This window comes from Netta rufina, assembly GCF_964035555.1.
Source record: "Netta rufina genome assembly, chromosome: 7".
In the NCBI taxonomy this organism is placed as follows: Eukaryota; Metazoa; Chordata; class Aves; order Anseriformes; family Anatidae; genus Netta; species Netta rufina.
The window spans coordinates 10,413,226-10,440,169 of record NC_140130.1 but is presented as its reverse complement, the minus strand read 5'-3'; the positions used below and the strand labels follow the sequence as shown (position 1 = coordinate 10,440,169).

At 42.0% G+C, this 26,944-nt stretch overlaps 1 protein-coding gene across 1 annotated transcript in view; it reads left to right on the top strand.

Moving 5' to 3' along the window:
- Positions 1-4,867, top strand: part of NRG3 (neuregulin 3) — a gene marked incomplete at both ends in the record, with an annotated part of 405,794 nt that extends 400,927 nt beyond the window's left edge. Inside the window, one exon of the mRNA XM_084289993.1 lies at positions 4,360-4,867. Coding sequence (XP_084146119.1) covers positions 4,360-4,867 — 508 coding nt within the window. The remainder of the gene's footprint in view (positions 1-4,359) is intronic.
- Positions 4,868-26,944: the final 22,077 nt, after the last annotated feature.

The following is a 26,944-nucleotide window of genomic DNA, read 5'->3' as shown; positions in this document are numbered from 1 at the left end:
CGTTAATACTTCTTACAGTAAATATACTGTTGTTCATTTGTACAATAATGTATCTATAATTCCTTAAGAAAATTTTGACTCTGAACACAATCCTTAGTGTTATGGGCAGGCTACCACATGGCAGTGTCTTGCAACACAGGCTGTGAAGGAAAGCTGCAGCTTCTTCCAGGTTGAGAAGTGAGGTAGAAAACACAGCAAAGCTTTCTTGTGTGTTAGCTGTATTTACTCCTCCCTAGGAAATCAGGGTATGATATTACAAGTATCATCTTGCACTGGCCTGTTGCCACTCTGCAAAAGGTTGGCTTTTCAACTGCGCTGTGACCTCTTCTGGCCTCAATCCCTGAAGCACTTTATCCTTATTTTCTGCACTGTGCATGTCTGTAGGATTTCACTTTCTTCTTACTGCCCCTAACAGTGGGACCTTTCCTCAGAAAGAGCCCTGCAAATACATCAGCAGGTGCTGTAGTGACAGGGAGTCACAGCAGTATGCGTCTGTCTGGTTTATATTGGTTTGATACCAACATCCAACATTTTAAATTGGTTTGATACCAACATCCTTAAACCAGTGCGCATGACAAGTAAATATAAAGATGTCAATGTTAGGCATGAAAATAAAAGCAAATCTTTGATCTTGCTTTATTACAGTGTTTCACTGATGATGGCTTTTACTAAAAAGAAGTCTTTAAAGAGAATAACAATGCTTTTTGCATGTGACACAGTAATGAAACACTCTTCAACCAAAATATAAATACACAACTTATGTCTGAACAAAAATAAAAATTGATTCGCTAATTCTACTTTCTGTGAAATTCCAGGGACAGGTTTTCCCCAAATCTGCATCTTACCACCTGAATATCCCCCAGTTTCAGATTGCTGGTGTTCTCAATAGTTTTCCAGCCCAGCTGAGCACGTTCCCTGCCCCTGCAGAAGCTGTGGTCCCTTTGCTGCTGTGAGGAAACACCAGCTCTTGTTATTTGCAAATCTAACATTTGCAGAGTTCAAGTCAAATACAACTGATACCAGTCAATTTATCAGTATGCTACTCAAAGCAGCAGAAATACCTGCTTGAAATGAGGGGCTTAAGGAAAACAAACCATTTCCATGGCACTCACTTCTCAGAGCCTGATGAGTGTCTCAGGGTGTCACCAGCGTGCACGCAGGGAGGTGGACAGCATTTTGAGCCCGTGCTTTCAGCAACAGCTGTTTGCATTACCTGGTGTTAGCTGCTAGAAGTAGTGTCCTGTGTCTGCAAATGTGTATTTATACAGGTATAAATGTGTTTACAGATAACCGTGTGCTATGTACCAGTAGACATACAGGTGCATGTGCTTACAAGGCTGAACTGAAGCCTGTTACTGCCACTGCAATGACTCCCATTCATCACAATGGACTTGGCCATCAAGCGTATGCAGTGAGCACCTACAGCAGTAGGCCTTACAGCAAAGCTGCTTGTGCTGTGCTGAGTAAAACCCATTTTGTATTTAAAGTTCTAATCTCTTCTGTCTCACTTTAATGGCTATTTTAAGGGGCAGTATAATTATTATGCTTCTTTCAGCTTCATTCTTTGATGCAAACTCTTGAAAACTGTGTAACCGATATTTACTGTTGCAGATTGATAGATGTTTGCATTTTTCATTTTGCTTGGAGGAAGGGTGGACAGAGCTGCACTTTGAAGTACATGCATATGTTTGAATTTATTCAGACAGAAAATGTTTTGTTTTGGTTTGTGTTTTATTTTTTTTCAGATAAAAATGATACAGATATCTTTCTTAAGGGAAACTATAGTTCTGGGAAAATTTAATTATAGGAAAAAAGTAATTATGGTTCTGCACTTATAAATACTTATTGAAACTTAAGTCTCTATTGAAAACAGCAACAGTCTGGTGTCACAAGTAGAAACATGGAACTGTTTGTAACCAAAAGCTGGCTCTCACATGGCTCAGAAGTCATATCCCTACTAGTTTAACACGTCGCTTGTTACACACTATATGCTTTAATTCAGCCTTTGAAAGTTCTGTGAGCAAAGGACAGCAACATGTAATTCTGGCATAAATTTGGTGCATTGATCAAAAAGATCTATGGAAATATGCCAGGCATTGTTACATGTTATTGGTGCTGCCAATTAGTTTTCAAAATACCAAGAACAACTGAATCCCTTTTGTGGAACTACAAAATGTTACTGTTTTCTCACCAAACCCGTTCAGATAATTCCATCTTTTTTTTTGTTTTTGCTCATATATCATCCATATAATAAATACATCCATTGCATGTGAAATTCATTAAAAAAATTCACTCCCTTTGTTTTCAGGGTGCAGCCCAGAATATATTTAGGGCCTGAATTACCAAAAAAGGGAATATCGCAGCTGATGAGATCCCTCCAGCTATAGTCGATTGAACAATTATATAATAAGCAAATGCAAAGGAAACAAGAATGGGCACAACCCACAGGTCTGCACTTTTTTGTTTTCCTTTTTTTTTTTTTTTTTTTTTTTCAGTTGTCCTCCCTCTGGAATACTTTTGCTGATCAGTTATTCATTCATACTGATTCTTGAAAACTGTTTGAAAAGGCCCTTGGCTAGAAGTGTGTCTAAGCAGAGAACAAACATAATTAACCAAAAGCTGAGTCCCACCTGGTTCGGCCATAAAGCATGTATAGCATGTACAAGAAGCGCTGTTGCGTATCCTCACAAGCCACTTGCTTCATTATTCCCCTGGGTCCCACTTCCCAAAGCAGTATCTCATTCCATCAGATAGCAACAAGGTTCACAATGCCTCCTCCTTATCACAGAGTTCCCAGCTGTGGTTTCTGCTCTGCTGGGGAGGCTGCTGCAGAGCTGTAGTGCAGTGGCTGCACAGCAGCGCACGCGTGCACATGTCTGGGCTAATGTGTCGAGCAGTTGTACAAACACACTGCCACAATAGATGAGCTAATTACAAGTCAGTGGCACTCTACTGGAAATGAGCCTAAAAATATTTACTCCTCTTTTTTCTGTCTGACAGCTTACCAGGAGGATGGGGCCAAAGGAAACCTTTCCACTTAATTAGCACTGTACACTAATATCAGACTGCAGCTGTTTTGTACTCTTTAATTCCTGTTCCTAAGTTCTCTTTCTGCTAATGCCAAAAGAAGCAAGGCACATGTGAATAGGATATCCCTGGGGGAAGTCCAGAAAGTTTAAGCAACATTCAGAAATATGTGCTTGATGTACAAACTCAAACACCTGCCTCATGCTAGATCCAGATGTTACTTTCCTTGACCAAGGAAACAACATGTTGGATTTCATCATTAGCTTGCCCTATTAACTAGTGATATGATCACAATGCTGATGATACATAAAATATGATCCAGTGAGGAGGTGATGTCTGTGTTTTTTGGTAATCATGACTAGTAGAAATACTAACTCTTACAGCACTGGATTTCTAGTCAGACTTCTGAATTGGAAACATCTTTTTTTTTTTTTTGGCATTGTTTCCTTTATATTTAGTTCTCATTTCCGTCTTTTTAAGTATTTCTTATAAATGAAAACATTTTCTGATCAGAATAATGAATTTGGCTGTGAAGCAAAATGGAAGTGTCAATGAAAATTCACCAAAGTTGCCTTGTACGATAAAAGAAATCGTACTATGATATGTGTTAATGGAGGACAAGCAATTTTTCTTGAAATAAAGGTGAATAACATTTTCCAGGGCACAACGTATTATTTCCAGATGAGACTTAAGAAACCAAATCATATCAACATTGGCAGTATGGGTGATTGAAAAGAACAGCACATTTTTCAGAGGTACAATGCACTTAGATGCTCTGAGTGTCCGAAGGGGACTGCATGTGTTTCCATGCAAATAAAGAGACCAGCTGGATTTTGTTTAAAGTTCATTTTGTTCTGCATCTTTTTACATGTTTTCCTGAAATAGTGATTTGACATTGAAGTTTTGATGTTCAAGAAAGCATCAATCCATTTCCCCAGTTATGAATGAAGGAACGGGATTTCAAATTTGATTTGAAAAATAGTCACGATAATAATAATATAGTGTAACTCATGCAAGTATTTAAAAAGCAATTGTCATTATTCTCATATACTGATGGGGAAAATGGGACAGAGAGAAAAGCAGTGGTTTGCCAAGGCAGACCTGACAATACAAGCTAGGTCTCCAGAGTCTGCTGTTTTCCCCAGGGCCATACTAGCACTAAGTGCTCCTAGGGTGAAGGAAAAAAAAAAAAAAAAAAAAAAAAAAAAAAGGCAAAAAAGCCATGTAGCTTTCCAGCACAGCTCGGTGACTCTCATACAACATTCCTCCCTCTGGTCACATCTGACTGCCCAATGTGCAACATAACCTTTTTCTTTTTATTATTCTTTTCAGGTATTCATCCAGTGGTTTAAAAACTCCTCGGAATACTTCAATAAATATGCAACTGCCTTCAAGAGAAACAACCCCTTATTTTAATAACGTGGATCAGAAGGACTTGGTCGGATATTCATCTTCAAGGGCCAACTCAGTTCCCATCATCCCATCTGTGGGCTTAGACGAAGCCTGCATGCAAATGCAAAATGTTTCTGAAGTAACAGGCATCAAATGGTGCAAAAACTCTTATTCAGCTGAACTTGTCAATGTGAGTTCCCCAGTCAGTAATTGTCTTATAGCAGAACAACACGAAGTGAAAATATTGCTAGAAACTGTGCAGGAGCAGATTCGGATTCTGACTGACGCAAGGAGGTCAGAGGACTACGAACTGGCAAGCGTAGAAGCAGAGAGCAGCGTGAGTGAAAACACAGCGTTTCTGCCCATGAGCCCCATGGCCAAGTCAGAACGAGAGGCACAATTTGTCTTAAAAAGTGAAACGCAAAGAGACTCAGTATTGACCAAGTGACTTTGTGTGGGGGTTGTGGGAGGGGAAACAAGATCTGTGCATTTGATGCTTTGCTAAACAGGAAAGGAGGAAATTAAATACAAATTATTTATATGCATTAATTTAAGAGCATCTACTTAGAAGAAACCAAATAGTCAATCGCCCTCATATCATAGTGTTTTTTAACAAAATATTTTTTTAAGGGAAAGAAAAGTTCCAGGAGGGATAAGGCGTACATCAGGTGCTTTCTAGGCAGGATTATACATACAGTTTCAGTTACAGAGCATTTTAACACTGTCCTGTTTGGCTGTCAGAAGGCTTAGGCTATGCATCCTTTTTTCAGTAAAGGCCAAGATCTTTCTTATGTTCATTTCTGGTTTCAGGGCAGTGCTGCAGCGCGTGCTGGCAGGGGCGCAGGTCCTGTAACTCCAGCATCAGCCTAGTCCCCTCTCCCCCTCTCCTCTTGGCTCCAGGTTCATTCCAAGAGAACAAACACACAAACAGCTACTTCTCGGCACTAATCGTGGAGTGACCACCAGTCCCTAACTGAGCTAAACTCTCTACCTTGCTTGAGAATGGTAGTCGGCTTAAGAAAGTCAGTGGAAACTACTAGGAGCTTCGGGTCATGCCGAGCGTGGAGTGGGATTGGGGCCTCTGGAGATGCAGTGGCCAGGAGCCCGTGGCTGCCCCGTCTTCTTCTGAGCTTTGCCTATCAGAGCTGCCTTGGTGGAGGAAGAACAAGAGAAACAAAGTGCAAAAGTGTGCGCTGCAGCAGGTTGGGTTGGTTTCTTTTGTAAGAGCGGGAATGTAAACTCCACTGTTCTTACCAACCCCTCAACGTTTCTAAGTTGTTATACTTCAAAGGCATTTGTAAGCTCTCAAGGAGCACTTCTGAGTGTGTGTGTATTTTTTTTACCTTAATTTTTATTATGGGTTGTTCAGAGACGAATCAGGGAGGTCCAGTATGATCAAAGGCCAGCTGGTAAGTGTCCATGCTGCCCTAATTTGCTCCCGCTTTCAGTTCTTCAGTCACTTTAATTAATCGTGGCTTAGGCTTGTGAACTCTAAAGCTCCAGTCCTGCAGATGGTACAGTATGGGCAGCCCCGTGATCATGCACACAGCTGATTCTGATGGGGCTATACATGAGCAGATGGTTTCCACCAAATCAATTCCTGCTGGGGATCAAGGCCTTAGAAAAGAAATACCGTTTCCTGGTTGCAGTATCCCAATTGCATTATAACCATTTTTTGCATTTGCTTTCTTTTGAGTCCCTCTTCTCCCCAGAAAATTGTAACATAATATGCCAATAACACCATGAATTGGGTTCAGTGGCCCACACATTGCAGTTTTTATCGGTATTAAAATATCTGCTTATTTGTGGAGAAAAAGAAGATGAACTATAATAAATAATTACCAAATAGCCTTCCCTGGTTAATGTCAGAAGATTGATTTTAAAACAATTACAGTATATACAGAATGTATTAAAATATTCCTTTGCAGCAAATTAATTGTTAAATTTATTAGATGTGCCCCAGACTTTCCAGTTCACAAGTCTCAAGATTTCCCAAAATAGCACAATTGATCACACAGTGCTGTTGTATCTTTAGTCAGAATAAAGCAATATTTTAACCTCTGTCAAGTAAATTTCAAAAAGAAATGCTGAAGGTGTATGTCATTTATTTTGTGCCTAGGTAAGGCATTAAAAAAAAATCCTATTCACAAGTCTTCATTCAGTAAGTCTTATTTTGGGTTTCTTTAATTTTATTTTGGTTTGGTTGTTGTTTGTTTGTTTTGTTTATGTGTGTGTGCTTTTTTGTTTGATTTTTTTTTGTTTTGTTTTTAAGATAAAAGTTGATGAAATTGTCTTGTTTACAAAACTTTCTATGGCTGTAATCTTTGCTGTGTGTTTTCAATAAAATTGTATTTGAGGGCAAACTATGCTTTATGCCCCAGGGTGGAGCATGCTTCATTCAGACTCCCTTCCTCAAAGCTACAGAGCTTTTCTTGTAGCAGTAAGACGAGACTTTCGGCTGGGATCGATCTCTCCACGACATATTTCTGCACTATGTGGTGGCTGGGCACAATCTCACTGGGCATGAGCTGAGCTGCCTGCGGTCAGCATGGCACCAAGCCCTCACCAAATAAACCCTCTGAAAGACGAGGTGTGTTAGGTGGGGCTCAACTTCACATCAGTACATTTGCGTGATTTTCCGGTAGCTGTTTGCATCTCGCCAGCTCAGGACATGAGCGAAGTGAGCTTGCATCTGCCCAAAAGCCCTGCACAGATACCTGCAATTTACAAAAGGCTACTGTGTAAAGCTCTGAGTCAATAATCTGTGAAGCGTGCTCACAATTAGATAATTGTTCACCATTAACTTCAAGAGATGGTCTCTCTGCAGTAAAGTGCAGAATCCTGCCCAAATAGCTGCTTCAGTGCTAAATCTTTTCAATCCAACTGTAAGGCCTACCTACTCCCAAATCCTAGCAAACTGTGCAATCTCACCTTTGGCAATGTATTGGAAACACACTGCAAGATTTCTGTTGAAGAAAGAACTATATCATAAGCAATGCCTTTATTGAGAGAATGTGTTCACTCAGCACCCCCAAAAGACCCAGAAGGAGGGCAAGAGCGATGTATTTAAGAAAATAAAATGGTTGATTGAATGACAGATGAAGATCTGAAATGGTGAGGATATCTTCAGTTCATGTTAGAGATGCGATCTTGTATTCAGCAAAGGATGTGTGACTGTTATATGTTAACTGTTCTATTCAGTTTTCAGCATGTTTGAATAGAGAGACGTTAATATTAACCATATGACAGACTAGTGTATTATTTGTTAAGAGTAACATTTCAGATCCTGTTGAAGCTGTCATGGTTTACAGAGGAAAAGAAAAAGGGTTTCAAACATCTAAATAGGTAGCCTTGATGTGTGAAGTGTGTTTATCTGGTGCAACTGTTTTCCTCCATGGACCCTCCTACTTTACAGTGAATGGGACAACATTTTCTCTGAGGTCTGCCAATTAGTTTCATAGAGGGCACAAAAGTTTCCTTAAAGTTGCACTGAAACAGTTGAAATGGTAGGCCAAATGTTGCTTTACTTCTGAACCTTATGGTCCCATTGAACTCAGCAGATCAGAAGGGATATATCAGTGCGAAACGTAGTTTATTCCTAAAATTGCATCTGTTCCTAGCCTTGGAAACAGACTGTAATCTGCCTAAAAGAGGCTCTGAACTCCGTCATTTACCTGTAACATAATTAAAAATTATATCTGACCTACGAAGTTCAAGTGTAGTCTGGTGTGAAAATTCACACTCACAGTGCTACACTTGAGTAAACTGGGAGAACAGCTAATTAAATGGAGTTGAACTTTCTCTGAACTGAGCAGATGAAGCCTGCGTCTATTCAGTGTAATGCTGGGGAGCAGAATTATGAAAGCAACGTTTTGATTTTTTCTTCTTCTTCAAAACAGTCCAAAATAACCCTAAAAAGCAGTAGAACAGTCACAACATTTGAAGTAGGAAATGTGGGTGAGTATGGGCAGATCTCATGTCATCAAACACTGAAAAACTCTTCAGTACATCCATATTACCCAAAGCTGAAATGTTTTAATTCTTGAAGGATCACATTTAGGTAAACAAACATACCGGTGAAGAAAGCTCTTCAACGTGCTTTTGGTAGCTGGTCACCTAGCCGAGCTCTCAGCTGCTGTACTCAGTGCTGATATATTAATGATATATTAGTCACGTCACAAGTCTCTCCTGCTCAATGTCCAATTTAGTGTCATGAAGCTTAGTAGCCTATCACAAGATGCAGGGACTTTTACATAGATTTATGGAGCTATCTTCATTCTGCATATGAAAATCAGACTCATATCAGTGTGCAAACACCCTCACTACATGCAGTACAAGGTTGGTTGGCCAAGTGATTGGCTTGCCAAATTGATCCTTTTATAAGGGCTGAATACCATTGACTGGGCCCCAACAGGAATGAACTAAGCACCACTTAAATGTAGCTAATTCTAATGTTATTCATCAAAATCCTCTGAAGAACCTGGTTTAAATTTGGGGAAAAAAATAAAAGAAAAAAAAGAGTGAGACCATAGCATGTATATGATGAAACATGTACTAGCTTCTGAATCAAAATGTTCAACTAGATAATTCATGTCTACTTCTCACATAGGGAGGAAAAAAAGTAAAAATTAGATTCCTCTTCCCAATTCATCCTCAGATTCCTTCAGTCTAATTTTGAACGTTACTTGAGCTCTTAAAAAGAAGTTATGAAAATGAATACCAAAGAAGAACTCTTTCAGAGTCCTAGCTGCAGGAAATGAAATTAAAGCTTGAAGGAGCAGACCCAGAATAAAAACTGTTTTTGAAAAGGGCATAAATATCAATTGCCTTTCAATAAAATACAATTTCCCTGTAAACTGTTTTTCCCTCGGGAAAACAATGAGTTTATATGAGTGATTTGTTATCTTGCCATGAATTTAAAATGTTCATCTTCAAGCAGATTGGGAAAAAGCAAATATTTAGTATAGATTTTTCAGCTTTAAAAAACAAAGATCGATTCATAGAGTACTATAGTTCTTTCTCTTGTTGAAAATATAAAGGGATACACACTTTTTTCTTTTTGTGCTGTGTCATTACTGCAAATTGACAGCAAGATTATGCTCCCTTTGTTTTGATGTCTAACCACATGAAAACACCTGGGACACTCACTTCTCAGGTTTTAGTCATGGCACCTCCAAATCACCGTTATCAAACAGGATTTTTGTATTTTAAGTAACAAAGTTCACTCATGAGATAAAAATGATACAGCTATTACAGCAGTAAACTTATTCATGAGGTGTTTTTCATTTTTATTACACAGCAGTTAGTGGATTGGGCCGCAGAGATTGGTAGTTTCTTGTAAGAAATATGGTCATGGAGCGTATCGCTGGCAGTGGGAAGCCAACACTGAGCCCAGAGCTGGGGAAACCTGCAGTGGAGGAGGCAGCAGTTGTCCCCAGTGCGTGCTGTGCAGCGTAAAGGGGTTTTCATCTCAGTTTGATATGTTGAAACTGCCAAAAAAAAAACTGCCATGAATTTATTAACAACCACGTTAGCAATATTTGATTAAAGGAAAAGGGGCAGAAATTCCCAAATTGTTAGTACTTTTATCGTTCACTTGAACAAAGGGAATAATGTTTTGATTTGTTATTATGACAGCACCATTTTCAACATCTTCAGTAGGGACAGAATGATCATGGTACACTGACAGGATGCACTCAGCCTTATTTAATTGAAAGGATTTAGCACCGTCCTCTTTGGTCAGCAGTCCTCTAAAAGGGGAGTGATTTCCCAGGACCCCATATGGCTGTTCTTGTGAAACTTTTCCCCAATATAAAAATAAACAGCAGAACAACCTACAGGTTTTTGTTTGTTTGTTTTTCTTTTTCTATGAGGGGACAATTATAGGTATAAAAAAGAGCTTTTTACTGATGACTGAAGAATGTAAATAAAGTATAGGATCTAATGTATGTAAGTGGCATGGAAATTATCTATTTATACTATAGCTTTTAGTAATATATTTGAAAAGTAATATATTCTCTAACACTGCCAGGAGCAGACCTACATGCAGTTTATATTTATTTTTCCTTAACACTGGCCATGGGCTGTACCACATCACTGTAGTGACTGGGTATCTTGTCCTTCTTCCTCGTTCTTGCATTGCAAGGCCCACTTCTGTGCTGTCTCATAGCTTCAGATGTCACTGAATGTCAGTAGTTCAGCATCGTTATTCACGTTCAATTTACTTTGTCATTGGAATCAAGAATAGAATTTATAACCTAACTTCTGGGACAGTAGGGACAGCTACCAAGTAAATTGAAGGCCTAAAACCTTCAAAATTCTGTGCATGTCCATTTCCATGCTGTAAGTAGCCCTTGCAGGAGAAGTTTTCCTCAAGAGGATTTGTGCAGGCTCTGCTGCAGGGTGCTTCCCTGCCCTTCTTTCACAGCTACCAACTCCCAGCATTTCCAGTCACCGAGTCAGCGCTCCTCTTCAGGTTTCTTTGTCCATACATTAACTCCCACCGTTTGTGTGCTTATGCTACAAAGTACTGCCACTTGTCTGACCTGGATATTCAGGTGGCCAAATGTGAACACAAAAAACAGCCATGGTTCAGGCAGAGACAGCGGCTCCCTTTTCCCAGTAGGCTCCATGATAAATCCTTTTTTTTAGTGTCAAGTCCTCTGGTGTTTTCCCATGAATTAACACCTCAACCACTTGCATGTTGTTGCCTGTGAAGGATGAATGGCTTGGCAGTAGGAGCAGTGGTCAGGACTTGTTCTGGGACGATTAGCAGGGCAAGCAGGACCAGAAGCCTCTGATCCCTGCAGAGTACCAAAGACGAGAAGCCACCTGAAGTGAAGCTTTCTGCATCTGATTCACACTAAAATGTCTCCAAAGGTTAAGACCCCTAGCATGCAGCACATTAAATAACATGATACAAAAAATGCCAAAGCTTATAAAACAATTAAAAGAGTTATATGGCAAACACTGTTTTAAGTACATCTCGTTTTGATGTGGATGGAATAAGCTCTTAGTTGTGTAAATATTTGGAAAGTAAGAATACCAATAACAGTACTAGAATACAACAGAATGCAAATAATAATTAATATGCCAAAAGGTCTAAAATAGGTAGGGAGCTTCGCTGGCTATGGCACAGCTTTTTCCACAGGAGAAGAGGAATGGATTTTGAGTCATGCTAGGACACAACATCTGAGAAGCTTACCTCACTTTCATTTCTTTCTGAGATCTCTTGCACGTAAGTGAAATTTTAGTCATCTGCACTAGATCATTTTTTTTAGTAAGTGATTTACAAATTCTGGAATCCTTTTGAAGTGCTGAATTTCTGAGGTTTCTGAGGATTTAGCTCATGGTTTGAACTGAGTTGTTACTCACAATTTAGCTGGAGCAATCCAAGCAGAAATGCCACTGTCCATAAGGATAATTTCTGAACAGTATTAAAGCAGTTTGATTCCAACTAACTTCATTTTTTTTACTTCATTACGTGTTCTCCTTGATTATCGCATAGGTGAAGCTGCTTCCAAACTCTTCTTAGAGTTTTCATCCTAGATCAGGTTTTAGCAAAGTAACTGGTTCTGATCCTTTGACTTCAGTTCTGACCTTGGTCTGAAGTGTTCCTGTGACAGAACGGAGCTGTGTCTTACAGTCCGAAATTATGTGTGTGCACAAGCAAAAATCTCCATCTTATTCTGCAGCAACTGTTTGCATTAGAATCCAAGCATGGATGGTGTGAGAGGGCTGTCATGTTGATGTTCTCATATTATCAGTTTTGTTTATATTTTAAATATAATCTTCTATGCTGTTTCTCTGTATTTTATATAGTGAAACAGTGAAGGTAAAGTTAGTCTGTCTGCATTTTCGTCTCAGCTAACTATGGCAGCTTTTCTCCCAAAGCCACTCAGCAGACTAACTCTTTGAAATTCTGACCTCAGAGAGAATTGATACCCCAGCAGGTAAGGATTATCTGAGCAGGTTTTGTCTGTGTGTATGATTATCTAGGCTTTCTTTCATCTTAATAAACTTACTTTCTTCCAAGTAAAACACTAAAAAAAAATAAAACATTATGAACAGCAAAACAAAGCTAAGTCAAAAGGTGTTCTCTGCCTTTTTAGTAAGGGCTTGCTACCAGAAACCTTTCCACTAGTATGGTAATATTCTCACACACTAGTAACGCCAAAATGGCTCTGTAGGATTTGATCACATACATTTATAGACTGTGCCATGCACGTAAACTGGTAGCCTGTTCTAAATTGTCAGTGGTCTGCAGCATCTCAGAATGGACTTTCCCATTAGCTATCCTCGCTAAGGATAGCACCCAACTTGCAGTTTGGTTTCATTTGCCTAACAGGCATTTCTGGTGAATAGACAGCAGTGACACCCTATTGCTGGGTGTCACACAAAGCCCCACATCGCTTGCTGGCAAGACAATCCTCCCCTCAGTCTTGCAGGCAGTGCTCTGTGCTGAGACCAGAGCATGCCCGCCTCCTGTAGGCTTCACGCGTTGGTCAGGCAAGGAATAAACACTGCATCTCACAGTAGAGGAGGGTTCCTATGCTAAACATGAGCATCCGTCCCTGGACTGAGATAAACGGGTAAAAAAATACAAACCATAGTCCTTTAAAAAAGTCTCCTCTGTTACCCTATACAGATTGACCACAAAGTTGGGGTTTCATTTCAGTTTCTCCACTAAGTAGTCTTGTGTTCACATCAATGTAAAACCATTTATAGGCAGCTTCAGTGAATAACACATCACTGTGCAAACACCAGTGCACTAAGGAGGTACTATAGCTGCTGTGCAACTTTCTGTCCTTGTGTGTAGGATCTGGGTCACAGCACTTTGTCTTCCTTAATTAGCTCACAGAACATCCAGCAGTGCCCTCCGCTGCTCTACCACCGTCTGCAGATGCACTCCTGAGCAACTGGCCGTACTGAAAGCACTTAGAAGTGGAATGAAGGTAATGGAGACATGGTTTGCTGTTCACTGTGAATATCCAGCTTGGATAGTTGGAATAACTGCAAGGGAAGAATTGACTTTGCAACTCATGTGCCTGATTTATTGGTTAAATTGTTTTTCAGTCCTTGCCATTTAGTGAATAAGGACATTAAAATGTCCAAAAATAAACGTGGAGTGATTGGTTCCCAGAACTAGTTTTAATAGTCACAAACACAATATTTCGGACTTTTTACTGAGCACTAACAAAGTAGAGTCAATCAACCTTCATTTAAACAGGTTATTTTCTATTCTGGAGTTATACCTGATTTCATACTTTCTTCTATTGACGACCATATCACATAAAACTGTTTACCTTAAATGTAGATATGCATGAAATAGCACCTAACATGTAGACATGAAGTCTGAGCATTCCTAATGTGTAGGATGAGTCTTGTGAAACCTTTTTAGCAGCTGAAAGTCTTGAACCATTCACTGACATAAGACAACTAAAGTAGCAGCAAAATTGATTCTGCTGTCAATAAAATCACTGATAAACACTGGACTTGGATTTGGGGCTGGTGAATAATACATAAATATATATGTAACACCACATACAGACTTTTTTTAGAACACAAAAATGAATGCTCCAACTTAAAGTTTCTTCATCTAAATAGCTGGGGAGAGTACCACTTAACCACATAGCCTAAACACATTGACAAAGGGGAAAAAACTGTCTATTTTCAACTGTGTTTATTTTTTCACTGGTAAGAATAAAAGAAAAGAAATATAATCATAGTGCCTATGACAAAGATTGCGTTTCAAGGAGTGTGTAATGTGTACCATTATTATTTTGACTGCAAATGGAAGCAACTTTTAAACTGACTGTGGTTCAAAGGAAAAAACCTTAGAAAAACTGTCATGCAGCATTCCAGGAAATGTTTTGGTTTGGTATGTTTGGCCTCCATTGTTGTGGAGCTGTACGTTCCTGTCCATGGTTTTAAAGGATAAGAAAAAAAAAAAAAGAAAAAAAAAAAAGAACTGATTTCAGAATCCATCTGTATTTTGACTCGTTCTTATACTTCCAATGCCCAGACTGGTTTATGCATACGCGTGAGCAAAGCTGAACAGCATGATTTTCCCACTTAGTGTTACAAATGAGTTCTATTGTGTGTGTTATTGAATTCAGTCCTTTTTCCTTACCGAAGCAGTGTTCTCCTACCATCACCAGTGATCGCTTCTCTCCGAGCAGAATTTTTGCTTGAAAGAAAAGCCACAAAGTGGTACAAGACTAATCTGAAGACGAAAGCTTTCCTTGCCTCAGCTTCGATGCTAGGAGGACCAGCTGGGATTAGCTGGAGTTGGAGACAGAGAGGCACAGGGGTCTCTCACATGTCAGCACTGACAGGGCACAAGTATGAAAAGCTTGGGTCTGCTATTGAAGTCAATTTTTCCAGTCTCGCCTACAAGCCTCTCAGTTTTAGGCACTCAGAGTGAAGCAGGTAGAAAGGCTGAAGTGTCAAAACAACACATTGATGGGGGAATCAGCTGAGAAAGAAGGCAGAGACAGCAATGCCTTTAATTCTGGACTATGACAGAGAAAAAAAAAAAAAACAAAAACAAACAAAAAAAAACACATAAATTCTTTGCAAAATGACCTCCCATCTTAACACAATGAAACTGATCTAGGCAACATCACTAATGTTTCTTACAGGAAAAAGAAAAGAGGGAGAACTTTAAAGCAACTTACATTTCAAAAGCAGAAGGTGAAGATCTCCAGCCAGGTCTGCAGAAGAGCAGCAGGAGGGGAACCACAAACTTCATCCCTCCCAGCTCAGCCAGCACCTGGGACTCCAGGTTCAAGCCTCCAGAAACTTCCCAAAATGGCAGCTAGCACTGTCCCCCTGGCTGGGGTGTGCAGTGTCACCACAGTCACCATGGGGTTGTGCAAAATGTCAGTGTCACCCATCCAACCTGGGTGGGTCACCACAGTGTAGTGGGTGGCACCTCCTGGGGTTCCATGTTGTGTGGACAGCTGCGTTTTGGGGTGGCATTTTCACACACAGCCCTGGTGGTTTGGGCTGGACTGCTTGGTGCCAAGCATATTGATCGTCAAAAACCCAAAGGAACTTCATGACTTCCTCCAAAAACATCCTTCTGATAGCCCCAGGGCAAAGCCTGGAGCTGCCTTGTTCCCTGCAGCTGCTGGCTCTCCTCACGATGCACTGAATGCCCAAAATCCCACTGAAAGCCCATAGGAATCACAGAATCAGCAGGGTTGGAAGGGACCTTTGAAGATCATCAAGTCCAACCCCCCTTCCAAGCAGGATCACCTAGAGCATTTTGCGCAGGATGGCATCCAGGCGGGTTTTGAATATCTCCAGAGGAGACTGCACAACCTCTCTGGGCAACCTGTTCTAATGCTCTGTCACCTCACAATAAAGAACTGCCCTCTCATATTGAGCCAGAACCTTCTATGCTTCAGTTTGTGCCCGTTGCCTCGTACTGGGCACAACTGAAGAGACTGGCTCCATCCTCTCGACACCCTCCCCTCAGGTATTTATACACATGGATGAGGGCTCCCTTCAGTCTCCTCTTTTCCAGGCTAAACAGGCCTGGCTCTCAGCCTGACCTCGTACGACAGGTGCTCCAGTCCTCTCATCATCTTTGTAGCCCTCCTCTGGACTTTCTCCGTGATCTCCATGTCCTTTTCATACTGGGGAGCCCAGAACTGGACACAGTGCTCCAGGTGTGGCCTCACCAGGGCTGAGTAGAGGGGCAGGATCACCTTCGTTGGCCTGCTGGCAACGCTCTTCTGAATGCATCCCAGGATCCCGTTGGCCGTCTTGGCCACAAGGGCACACTGCTGGCTGGCCACCAGGACTCCCAGGTCTCTCTCTGTGGAGCTGCTCACCAGCAGGTCAGCCCCCCCATCTGTAGTGGTCCTTGTGGTTATTCCTCCCTAGGTGCAGGACCCTGCACTTGCCATCGTTGAACTTCATGAGGTTCCTCTCGGCCTGTCCCTCCAGCCTGTTGAGGTCCCTCAGCATGGCAGCGCAGCCCTCTGAGGTACCAGCCTCTCCCCCCAGCTTTGTGTCGTCAGAAGGGAGGGCCCAGGGCTGGGGGCAGCGCCCTGCAGGCCCACGTGTCAGGGGGCCACCAGGCCCTGTCACAGTTCTCAGCCACTCGGGCTTTCTTCATACCCTGCTGCATAGAATCACAGAATTTCTAGGTTGGAAGAGACCTCAAGGTCATCGAGTCCAACCTCCAACCTAACGCTAACAGCCCTCCACTAAACCATATCCCTAAGCTCTACATCTAAACGTCTTTTGAAGACTTCCAGGGATGGTGACTCCACCACTTCCCTGGGCAGCCTGTTCCAATGTCTAACAACCCTTTCAGTGAAGAAATTCTTCCTAACATCTAACCTAAAACTCCCCTGGCTCAACTTAAGCCCATTCCCCCTCGTCCTGTCACCAGGCACGTGGGAGAACAGGCCAACCCCCACCTCGCTACAGCCTCCCTTGAGGTACCTAAAAAGAGCGATAAGGTCACCCCTGAGCCTCCTCTTCTCCAGGCTGAACAAGCCCAGCTCCCTCAGCCGCTCCTCGTAGGACTTGTTCTCCAGGCCCCTCACCAGCTTCGTCGCCCTTCTCTGCACCCGCTCAAGCACCTCGATGTCCTTCTTGTAGCGAGGGGCCCAAAACTGAACACAGTACTCGAGGTGCGGCCTCACCAGAGCTGAGTACAGGGGGACGATCACCTCCCTCGCCCTGCTGGTCACGCTGTTCCTGATACAAGCCAGGATGCCGTTGGCCTTCTTGGCCACCTGAGCACACTGCTGGCTCATATTCAGCTGACTATCCACCATCACTCCCAGGTCCTTCTCTGCCTGGCAGCTCTCCAACCATTCCTCTCCCAGTCTGTAGCTCTGCTTGGGGTTATTGCGCCCCAGGTGCAGGACCCGGCACTTGGCTTTGTTGAACTTCATGCAGTTGACCTCAGCCCATCGGTGCAGCCTATCCAGATCCTCCTGCAGAGCTTTCCTACCCTCGAGCAGATCGACACACGCACCTAACTTGGTGTCATCTGCGAACTTACTGAGGGTGCACTCAATGCCCTCGTTCAGATCATCGATGAAGATATTAAAGAGGACCGGCCCCAGCACCGAGCCCTGGGGGACGCCACTAGTGACTGGCCTCCAACTGGACTTGGCTCCATTCACCACGACTCTTTGGGCCCGGCTATCCAGCCAGTTTCTAACCCAGCGAAGCGTGCGCCAGTCCAAGCCAAGAGCAGCCAGTTTCTTGAGGAGAATGCTGTGGGAGACGGTGTCAAAAGCCTTGCTGAAGTCAAGGTAGACCACATCCACAGCCTTTCCCTCATCCACCCAGCGCGTCACTCTGTCATAGAAGGAGATCAGGTTCGTCAGGCATGACCTGCCTTTCATAAAGCCATGCTGACTGGGCCTGATCGCCTGCTTCCCCTGCAATTGCTGCATGATGACTCTCAGGAGGATCTGCTCCATGAGCTTTCCTGGCACTGAGGTCAAACTGACAGGCCTGTAGTTTCCCGGGTCTGCCCTCCGGCCCTTCTTGTAGATGGGCGTCACGTTTGCTAGCCGCCAGTCGATTGGAACCTCCCCTGATAGCCAGGACTGTTGATAAATGATGGAAAGTGGCTTGGCCAGCTCCTCTGCCAGTTCCCTCAGTACCCTTGGGTGGATCCCATCCGGCCCCATCGACTTGTGCACATCTAAGTGCCGTAGCAGGTCACCAACCAGTTCTTCATGGATAATGAGGGCCACATCCTGCTCCCCATCGCCTTCCACCAGCTCAGGGTACTGAGTATCCAGAGAACATCCGGTATTGCCGCTAAAGACTGAGGCAAAGAAGGCATTGAGCACCTCCGCCTTTTCCTCATCTCTTGTAACTAAGTTTCCCCCCGCATCCAGTAAAGGATGGAGATTCTCCTTAGTCCTCCTTTTTGTGTTGATGTATTTATAGAAACGTTTTTTGTTATCTTTAACGGCAGTAGCCAGATTGAGCTCCAGATGAGCTTTGGCCTTCCTAATTTTGTCCCTGCACAGCCTCGCTACTTCTTTAAAGTCCTCCTTAGTGGCCTGCCCACTTTTCCAAAGCTTATAAACCCTCTTTTTCCTCCTAAGATCAAGCCACAATTCTCTGTTGAGCCAGGCCGGTCTTCTTCCCCGCCAGCTCGTCTTTGGGCACGTGGGGACAGACCGTTCCTGCGCCATTAAGACTTCCCTCTTGAAGAGCGCCCAGCCTTCCTGGACCCCTCTGCCCTTCAGAACCACCTCCCAAGGGACTCCACCAACCAGTGTCCTGAGCAGCTCAAAGTCAGCCCTTCGAAAGTCCAATACAGCGGTTTTACTGGTCCCCTTCCTGGCCTCGCCAAGAATAGTGAACTCCACCATTGCGTGGTCACTCTGCCCAAGACAGCTCCCGACGATCACGTCCTCCACCAGTCCTTCTCTGTTTGTGAAGAGAAGGTCTAGCGGGGCACCACATAGCTCCCAGCGACTGCCTCAAAGAGCCCTGCTTTCCTAGCTAGTTCTTAGGCTTTTCCTTTTTTAAAAAATGTGTCTCAGAGTGTATGAATCTGTCACTTGGCCTCTTCTAATGCATGTTTTTTGCTTGAAATTTGTCTTCAAGGGTGTTAGGTCAAGTGCTTTTGAATACCAGCTTACAAAATGGCAGGAAAATGCTCTGCTTGCAAAGTCCCATTTCCATGAGCAGAGGTGCTCTGAAGAGCATGATGCTGTAACCCATTGGTCTAATAACACTGTTTTCCTCTGTCAGAGGGCTAAGGAGAGGGTTGGGGTGGGAAAACAACACTGCCCAAGGTAAAGCTCCTACCCCAACACACATGCGTGGCCTGACAGAGAGGATAACTGGGGATGGGTCACGGACAACCGATACCCTTCAGTAAGATGAAGCTGTTCACCTGGCTGTGCTGTCACAGCTGATGTCACTAAGGACACCCTTTATTTTCCCACCAGCAGCTGCAAGCTCAGGTTTTTCCTTGTGTGCCTGTGTTGTAAGGCCTTTTTGCTATGGCAGAGAGGGGCACCTCTGAAGGTATCCTGTGGCGGTAGAAGGCTTGTTTCTGAAATGAGTAATTTCTGATATTTTTTGTTAGAAAAAATAATGTGTTTTTTTATCTTGTTTTTCCTCCCTTCAGTGAGTCTGGTTATCTTCCCTCTTTCTTTACAACCTTTTTTTTTTTTTTTTTTCTTCGCTTCTTCCTACTTCTTCCTCTGTACTGGATATTTTCTCTAATAGTTATTTTACATGTTCTATAGTATAGTAACTGGGTTTATTAGATTGAGCAAGGATTAAGGTGTTAGAGAACAACAGTCTTAGAGCTTTATCTCTCAGTATTCAGAGTGAAAGCCTTAGCTGATTATTTCAGAAATGTACCTCCTTGGTAAGAGAGTCTCCTTTGTTTTCCTCTCACCCATGGGTAAATTGCAAGGTTCTTGTCTGCTGCTTTCTAAAATTGAAAAATCTGAAGCTTATTTAGAGTATATGCCACAATAGGCACTGCAAGCAGTCAGGCCATCCAATAAAGCAGTCTACATGCAGAGAGCCTATACTAACTTCCAAGGTTGCAACTTAAATTGTAAGAAATACAAATGTAATAGGAGTGGCTCATAAAATACCCATTAAGAATCATGCCTGATACTTGCTTAAAATTTCATATGATTATGGAATTCCATTTGCAGATGTTGAAGATGCGTTAATTATGATGGCTTTCTGAAGCAAGGCTACAGCAAGTACTACACAGCTTCAGAAACTTCCCATGACAATCTGCATCCTAATAATTCACACCACTTTACTTAGGCAGTTATTTGCAGAACAACAGCATTCTTCAAGCCATTTAAATCCTTTAATTCATACTCTTTGCAGATCCATAGCAAGCTGGTAAAAATGATGGCAATTACTTCTCAAGCGATGTTTACAGTTATAGCTACTGCTAATGTTAAACACTGCAGTTACTTTCCAGCAAAATGCTTCTAGAAACATCATTGGTACCATGTAAAATAAGAAGGTTTTATTGTAAGTATCGTTTTCTGCCAGGACTTCGTAAGAGTATGCACAGAGACCTTAAGAGAAGTGCTTGGTTACTTGAAAAATGTGTCATTGTCCCCTCCCAACACAGCTGTGGAAGTAAGGATAATTGTGAGCCTCCTTTGTTTCAGATGTGGCACTTCTCCTTAAAATGAAGGTGTACTTCCTAACTTAGCAATATTCAAACTATTGTGTTTATGTCTCTGGATGCTTTCCTTGAGAGGAAGAGTTCATCTCTCAGTGCACTGAGATAGGTGGGCAGGCAGCAGCAGAACAACCAGTCATGAAACTTTGATTTTACTCCTTTCTGGTAAGCTTGTGGCTTTTTTGTTCTTCACTGTTGTTCATAAGCACTGTTACAGTGGGATTTATGTAGGAATGAAGACATGAGAAGGGCTGATGGTTCAGGAGGCTCTCACTGTTCTGCAGCAGAGGATGCCAAGGCCTGAGGGAAGTGCAAGCCTTGCCTCAGTGCATGAAAGGCCTCAGGAGACCTGTGGGATGGGCATTAATAAGAACTTAAAGAGTAAACTCCCTACAGTATTCAGATGGAGAGAAGCCAGTTAGATCCAGGTCAGTATGGGAGTGTTGCTTGGAAAACGAAGTGGGGGAAATCCTATTCTGAAAATAGGATTTTGTTTCCTTTCTTGGCAATCATCTGCCAGGGAAAACGTTAGCTAAAAACTTTGTGCAGCGTAATTACATGAAAACAAAAATGGAGGGGGGTTTGCAAAAAGATCTGTGATGTGTCTGTCAGAACAGCTGGGCACCGAACATGTAGCTCCTCACTAATCGGCCTGACAAATGGCTGGGGCTAGGTGTGGTGGATTAAGTAGATTGACTACTCCATTTTAAATGTGGTGCTCTCCAGTAGAGCTGCTTGCTTCGTAAGGAACCAAAGTACCTAGAAAAGAGTTGTGAGGTTTGAGAGCTTTTAGCTGTCCTATTGGTTGTTTTGTCAGAAATCAGGCTGGAGAAAGGTAAAGGGGGTTAACTTTAGGGGTTAACTTAGTGAAAACTTAAAACTTTTTAGAAGTAGTCTCCTACTGCCTGGGATGGTGGATAACCATGCTGATTCTTCGGTCAGATTTGGTATCACAGGTGTGCAAGTGTCTGTTTTGCTCCAGTCCCTCTTGCTTGTAATGGTCTCCTGACTATTTCTCTTTTCATCCAGAAAATTCTCTGATACAGTGGACTTGGAGTGGGGGGGTTGAGGGTAGAAGGAATAAAGTATCTCTCCAGCAGCTAATATAACACCCTACTACTACATACTCGCTTTTTTTCTTGAGACACTACTATTCAGGAAGCTGATGTTGTAGTAGTAATACATGTATGCTAAGGGAAAATTTTATGGCAAACTGCATTTTATGGATGTCAGTTGTCCTGCTTACAACAGCAGTGTAAAGAACGTGAAGTTGATGAAGAGCATGACAACTGACTAAGGTGGATGGGAACAGACTGGTTTAGGTGCCAGACAAGCACTACACCTGTTGAGAAATGAGGGGAAGGAAAATCTTGCCTCTGTTTGATCTGTGCTTGTAGTGCTTTTTGGAAAGCACTGCAGAGAATAAGTGCTTTTTGGTTGCTGCTTTTTAAGTCTGTATTTTATCATTGGGTGTAACAGATTCTCAACTGAACCTCCACAGGGTATGCCTTGCTTTGGGAGGTTTCTCTGTTTGAATTGAAGAGCATTTATGGATTTATAAGTGGTAACTTCTCTGCATCTATGGCTGGTCTACATTTACAGTAACTGTTTTATTTCAAATCAAATGAACCTTTTATTCCTATCTAGTTAATTGAGCCAATATAGATTAAGTTCCCTAACACAGCTCTTCCCCTCTATGAATTTGATGAATTAGAAAGCTATTGCTAATTATTATTACTATATTGGACTATTAATTTCTTTCTCAAGAAGTTACTATTTTTATGTGGCTACAAAAGCCTGAAGTAATTACAACTTGAGGCCATGTGGTTTAGTGCTCTACTGCTGAAATCTACTTCTATTACTAACGTCTTACAAATACTGGGAAGGAATAACAGTGTAGAAAGGGAATTTCAATAAGTGCCATCAGGACAATAGGTGAGAATACCCTAATGCAGCAGTATTTTTAACCTATATAACACCAAGGTAATTGCATGGCTATTGAAGAAGAAGAAAGGGTATGTTATAGGTTTCTTTTGATGCTAAAGATGATAAGCCATTTATTTTATCTGGCTGATGAAAGAAAAATTAGATGATGAATGACTTAGTGCAATTTTGAAGTCAGTGAGACTGCCCAGAGTCCAAAATTCACAAAGTCAAAGGCTTCTTCTTATTCCTATTAGAATGATAAGATGTTGAATTGCTATTGTGTGTAAGAAGCAGTGTTAGTGAAGGACGAGAATAGGCAAGTATTTCAGTGACCATAGTCTAATAACTTTAGTGGATAAAAGTGTCTACCTCATGCCGCATGAGTGGGGGAAGTAAAATCCCCTTCTCAGCTCTTCTGATCTGGGAAAGAAGGTGCCATACCTGAAGTATTTTTTTTCATGAAAGATTATGGCATGAAGCCAAACAGAACTTCATGATTTATGGGTTAAATATCACTTTAATCAAGGAGATGCTTTAAGTAGCCAGTTTAATCATTGTCATCAACTTCATCAGGGTGATTGAAATCATCATTACTTCAGCAACTGATTATCGAGAGCTGGATGTGGTCTTTCCTCTAATGCTGAAACTGCTCATTGGAAAAGTGTCAGAGGTCTTTGACAGTACCTGTGCATAATCTGCCCTGGCACTTTTGCCAAGTTCTGCTAGAGTGTTTGGACTTTTTCTTACATTGAACTTTGCTTGGTGCAGTTCAAATTAATTGCTATTTTGTATTATGAATACCTATCTATGTATAGAAATTCTGATAAAAGTGTAGAAATCTATATTCTTCTCAGGCTTTGTAACTGGTGGCAAAAAAATATTGTTATTTAAACACAGAATACATGTTTATTTCACTTGTCTCCAGGGCAAGTCTTGAGCTGTAGTGGTGTTACGAGTAAAAGGAAGTGGAAGATCAGGCAACGTGCTCTCCTTGTGTTTCTCTGAGTACAGGGTCTCATTCCCACTTGTAGATTAAAAAAAAAGTTTTGAGTAAAAGTTTGAAATCTTACACAAGAAGACCAAACTTCTTGTTGAAATTACCTGATTATGATTTGGGGGATGGCTGCTTAACTGAAGTGCTTCTGGCAGAGGCAGCAAAGCACAGAACCCAAAAGTGGCAAAGCTGAAAAACCTGTGTGCTTTCAGGAATGCAAAGATGCTGATTAAAGCTTGGCAACTACACATCCTAGATTTAAAATGGATTTAAAAGAAGAGAATGAAATTCATGAGTGAGAATGAAACAAAGATTAAATCTAAACAAAGCAAAATCCCAAAGCAATATATGCCTGAGTGGACAGGCTGATGATGGTTTGTGGTCAGGCAGCAAAAAGATGTGCCATGAGATCAACAAAATGATGGTCATTTTGGAAGTTGTGTGTGAAGTTCCCCGTCTGGTATAAGAAGATAAACTGATCAACATCATTCATGAGGAGCATACTCCTGGGTTATTTGAGGCAGATAACTGAAAGCTTCCTATTTTTTCCCCTAAGTAACTTGGAATGGACCATCAGACACAAATAAGAGCAGAGTTTTAAGAAGGTTTGAGAGGCATAAAAATGGGTTTGAGGTTACTAATGGGTTACTAAGATAACTATAAACTATACAGCAAGTTAGTTGTAAAAGATGATGAATCCATACAGCCAGGGATGTTGGGGAGCTGGGGTTTCTGTAGAATGGAAGATAAAAATTATGCCTTGTTAGGTGAAAAGGCTTCTCTTGCTCTGGCTTGATTTATTTTTTTATATATATGAAAAGTTCTGGGAGTCCTGTTTTGTTTAGCTGTAGGGTACCACCAAAGAACTGATTGAAGATGTGGGTGCTGGAAGACAGATGGAAAACTGTAAGTCTGTTGAATCATCCGGGTCTTGCTTTGGGTTCTTGATAGGGGTTAGCTGTTCTGCCAAGAAAAACAAAACCCAAACAAAAATTGTCATAAAATTTATAAGCATAGAGGAAAATCAAGCAGGACTTAGCTGTCTGGGAGAGAGATTTGAAGATCAGTAATTCAAGCATGGTAACTTCTGGCACAAGCGATAAGCCTCACTGTCTTCAGATGGAGACTGGGGAAAGGAAGCCAAGGATGCCTTTGTCATTTTGTAGTAACCACCATGGGAAAGGCAATTGCTCTAGGCAGGAGCCTGCCCAGAGAAGAAGCAAAAACAACTAATGAGAAGGGCCCCTAGCAATGCAGAAATAGTTACACAGAGGAACCAGGGTTTTTAATTTGGTTTCAGAACGTATGGAGAAACATGCATTTTAAACTAAACATTTAATTATTTTTATGGTTTGAAAACTGAATTTAATGTGTTGGACTGAGGAAGAAGTGACACAGAGGAATTGACAAATGTGAGAGAAGCAAGGATAAAGGATTTAGAAGGGTTCCTGGACTAGGGAACAAGAAATGTCTCCCCGCTTTACTTAACATATTGGAAACCATGTTTTGTTGTCTTGAAATACATGAGAGACTGCTTGGGACTTTAAGTGACATGTACTGATTTAACAGCCTTAATCTCTTCTCATTTGGGGGTAGGAATACTTATGTCAATCCTGCTTTGCAATGGATGCCTGCAACGTGCTTTCTAAGGTTTATGGTGCAAGCTCTTCTCCTTGCCCTTCTTTATCCCTACAAGATTACCCTGTAATGCTCCCCCTGCCCCATGCCTGCAAAGAGGGGGAAAAGCAAAAACCACAAAACCCCCAAGGCTGTGTTGCAATGCCTGTTAGCACTCCTGTGAGGCTGTGCTGTGTGCACCTTGTGCTCTGGTCCCCGGGTGACCCTGCTGCTACTGCAGCTGCTTCTGTGGCAGCCAGCAGCGCTGCTCTTGCAGTACACTGCTGTGAATCAGGTTTCTTACTGCTCATGTGTAAGAGCTTGAACCAAGCTTCCATTTCATTCTTTGGGCAGATGATCTTCAGTGTAAGTGTTTCTGCTCTAGCTGCTCTTTAAAAATGCATGCTGAAATCTTATTTTTATTACTCTGTATTAGCAACTGCTTTTCTTTTAGACCTTACCTTTGCTTCTTACGCAACAGCTGGGCTTCCTGACAGACACCCCCTTCCTTCCCACTGTGATGTAGTTGCTTGTGCTTAGAAGGAGCATTTGGTACAGTTACAAGGCCCTTTATGATAGTACTGTTGTTCTGAGAGTGTTCTGGAGTGGCTGTGTGCCTGGTGGTTGCTGCAGCCAGGCAGCAGCACCTGGAGAGAGGAGGAACAAGCTGCAGCCTTGCCATGCTGAGGAGCTGCGGCCAGGCTTGGCAGACACAGCAGTGGTGGGCTGCCCTGAAGATGTGGCTGGTCTGGTAGCCTAAGGCACAGAGCCCGAGCTATTGCCTCTGTGCAGGAGGACAATCAAACCTTCTACAAGCAGCAAACCACCATGGCAGCAGCCTGGGAATGTCAAAAGCGGCAATGAAACATCTGACTGCTGCTGGTGGCATGTCAGCAGTAAATAATCCTGCGTGTGTTCTGATGGTCGCTGACAGCTCTGGCAGTGTGAACTCTGCTACCACCCACGGTGGTGGCTGTGTGGCCCGAGGCTCAACACAGTGGTGGTCATCCTAGATGATGTGGATTGGTACCCATGTACTCAATGTGTGTACATTGCTAAAACAGGGACAACAAGGGATTTTACTGTAGGTTCAAGAGGTTCACAGCTCTTAATTCTCTTACAATTACTAATATTACAATACGTTCCCAAATTAGTGGTCATGGACAGAATTGAGCAAGACAAATACAGGACAGGTCAACTCGCTTTTAAGTATGATATACGGCTTTCTGAGCAGACAGTGTGTGGGTACAAAAGATACTACTATACTAGTTCATATTTTCACAACACATTTCCTTCTAGACATCTTATTTCTATTATCTATTTTAGTTGATCTAATTTTGTGGTCAAAATGAGCCAGATGGAAAGGGATGTGCTATTCCCTAGCATGTTCTAAACTGCATCAGCCCAGTGTTAGTGTCAGCACAAATAGCTGAAGCTGGAATCATAAACACTTGCTGTATCTAACACAAATGATACAACTCAGCCTGTTAATGGGGTGGGCATGTATTAACCTCCCACCAACATGGCAGAGTTTCAGAAAGTTCATGCATATGCTGCCTTGCTGACACTTTAAAATTAAGAGTATGTACTTCTCTAGGTTGCTGCAGAAAGAAATGGTGCATTTTTAAAAATACTGTAGATGTTGATGACTGAAATGTGCATAAGAAAAGATACTGTTTATATAAATATTATAAGATTTATCTCCCCCATCCCAAAATTGGGAGTCCTGAAGACACATGAACAACCTTACAAACATTAAATTGATTTAATTAAGCAACTGCTAAGATACAAAAGGCTAGGAAATGATCTGATTTTGGTCA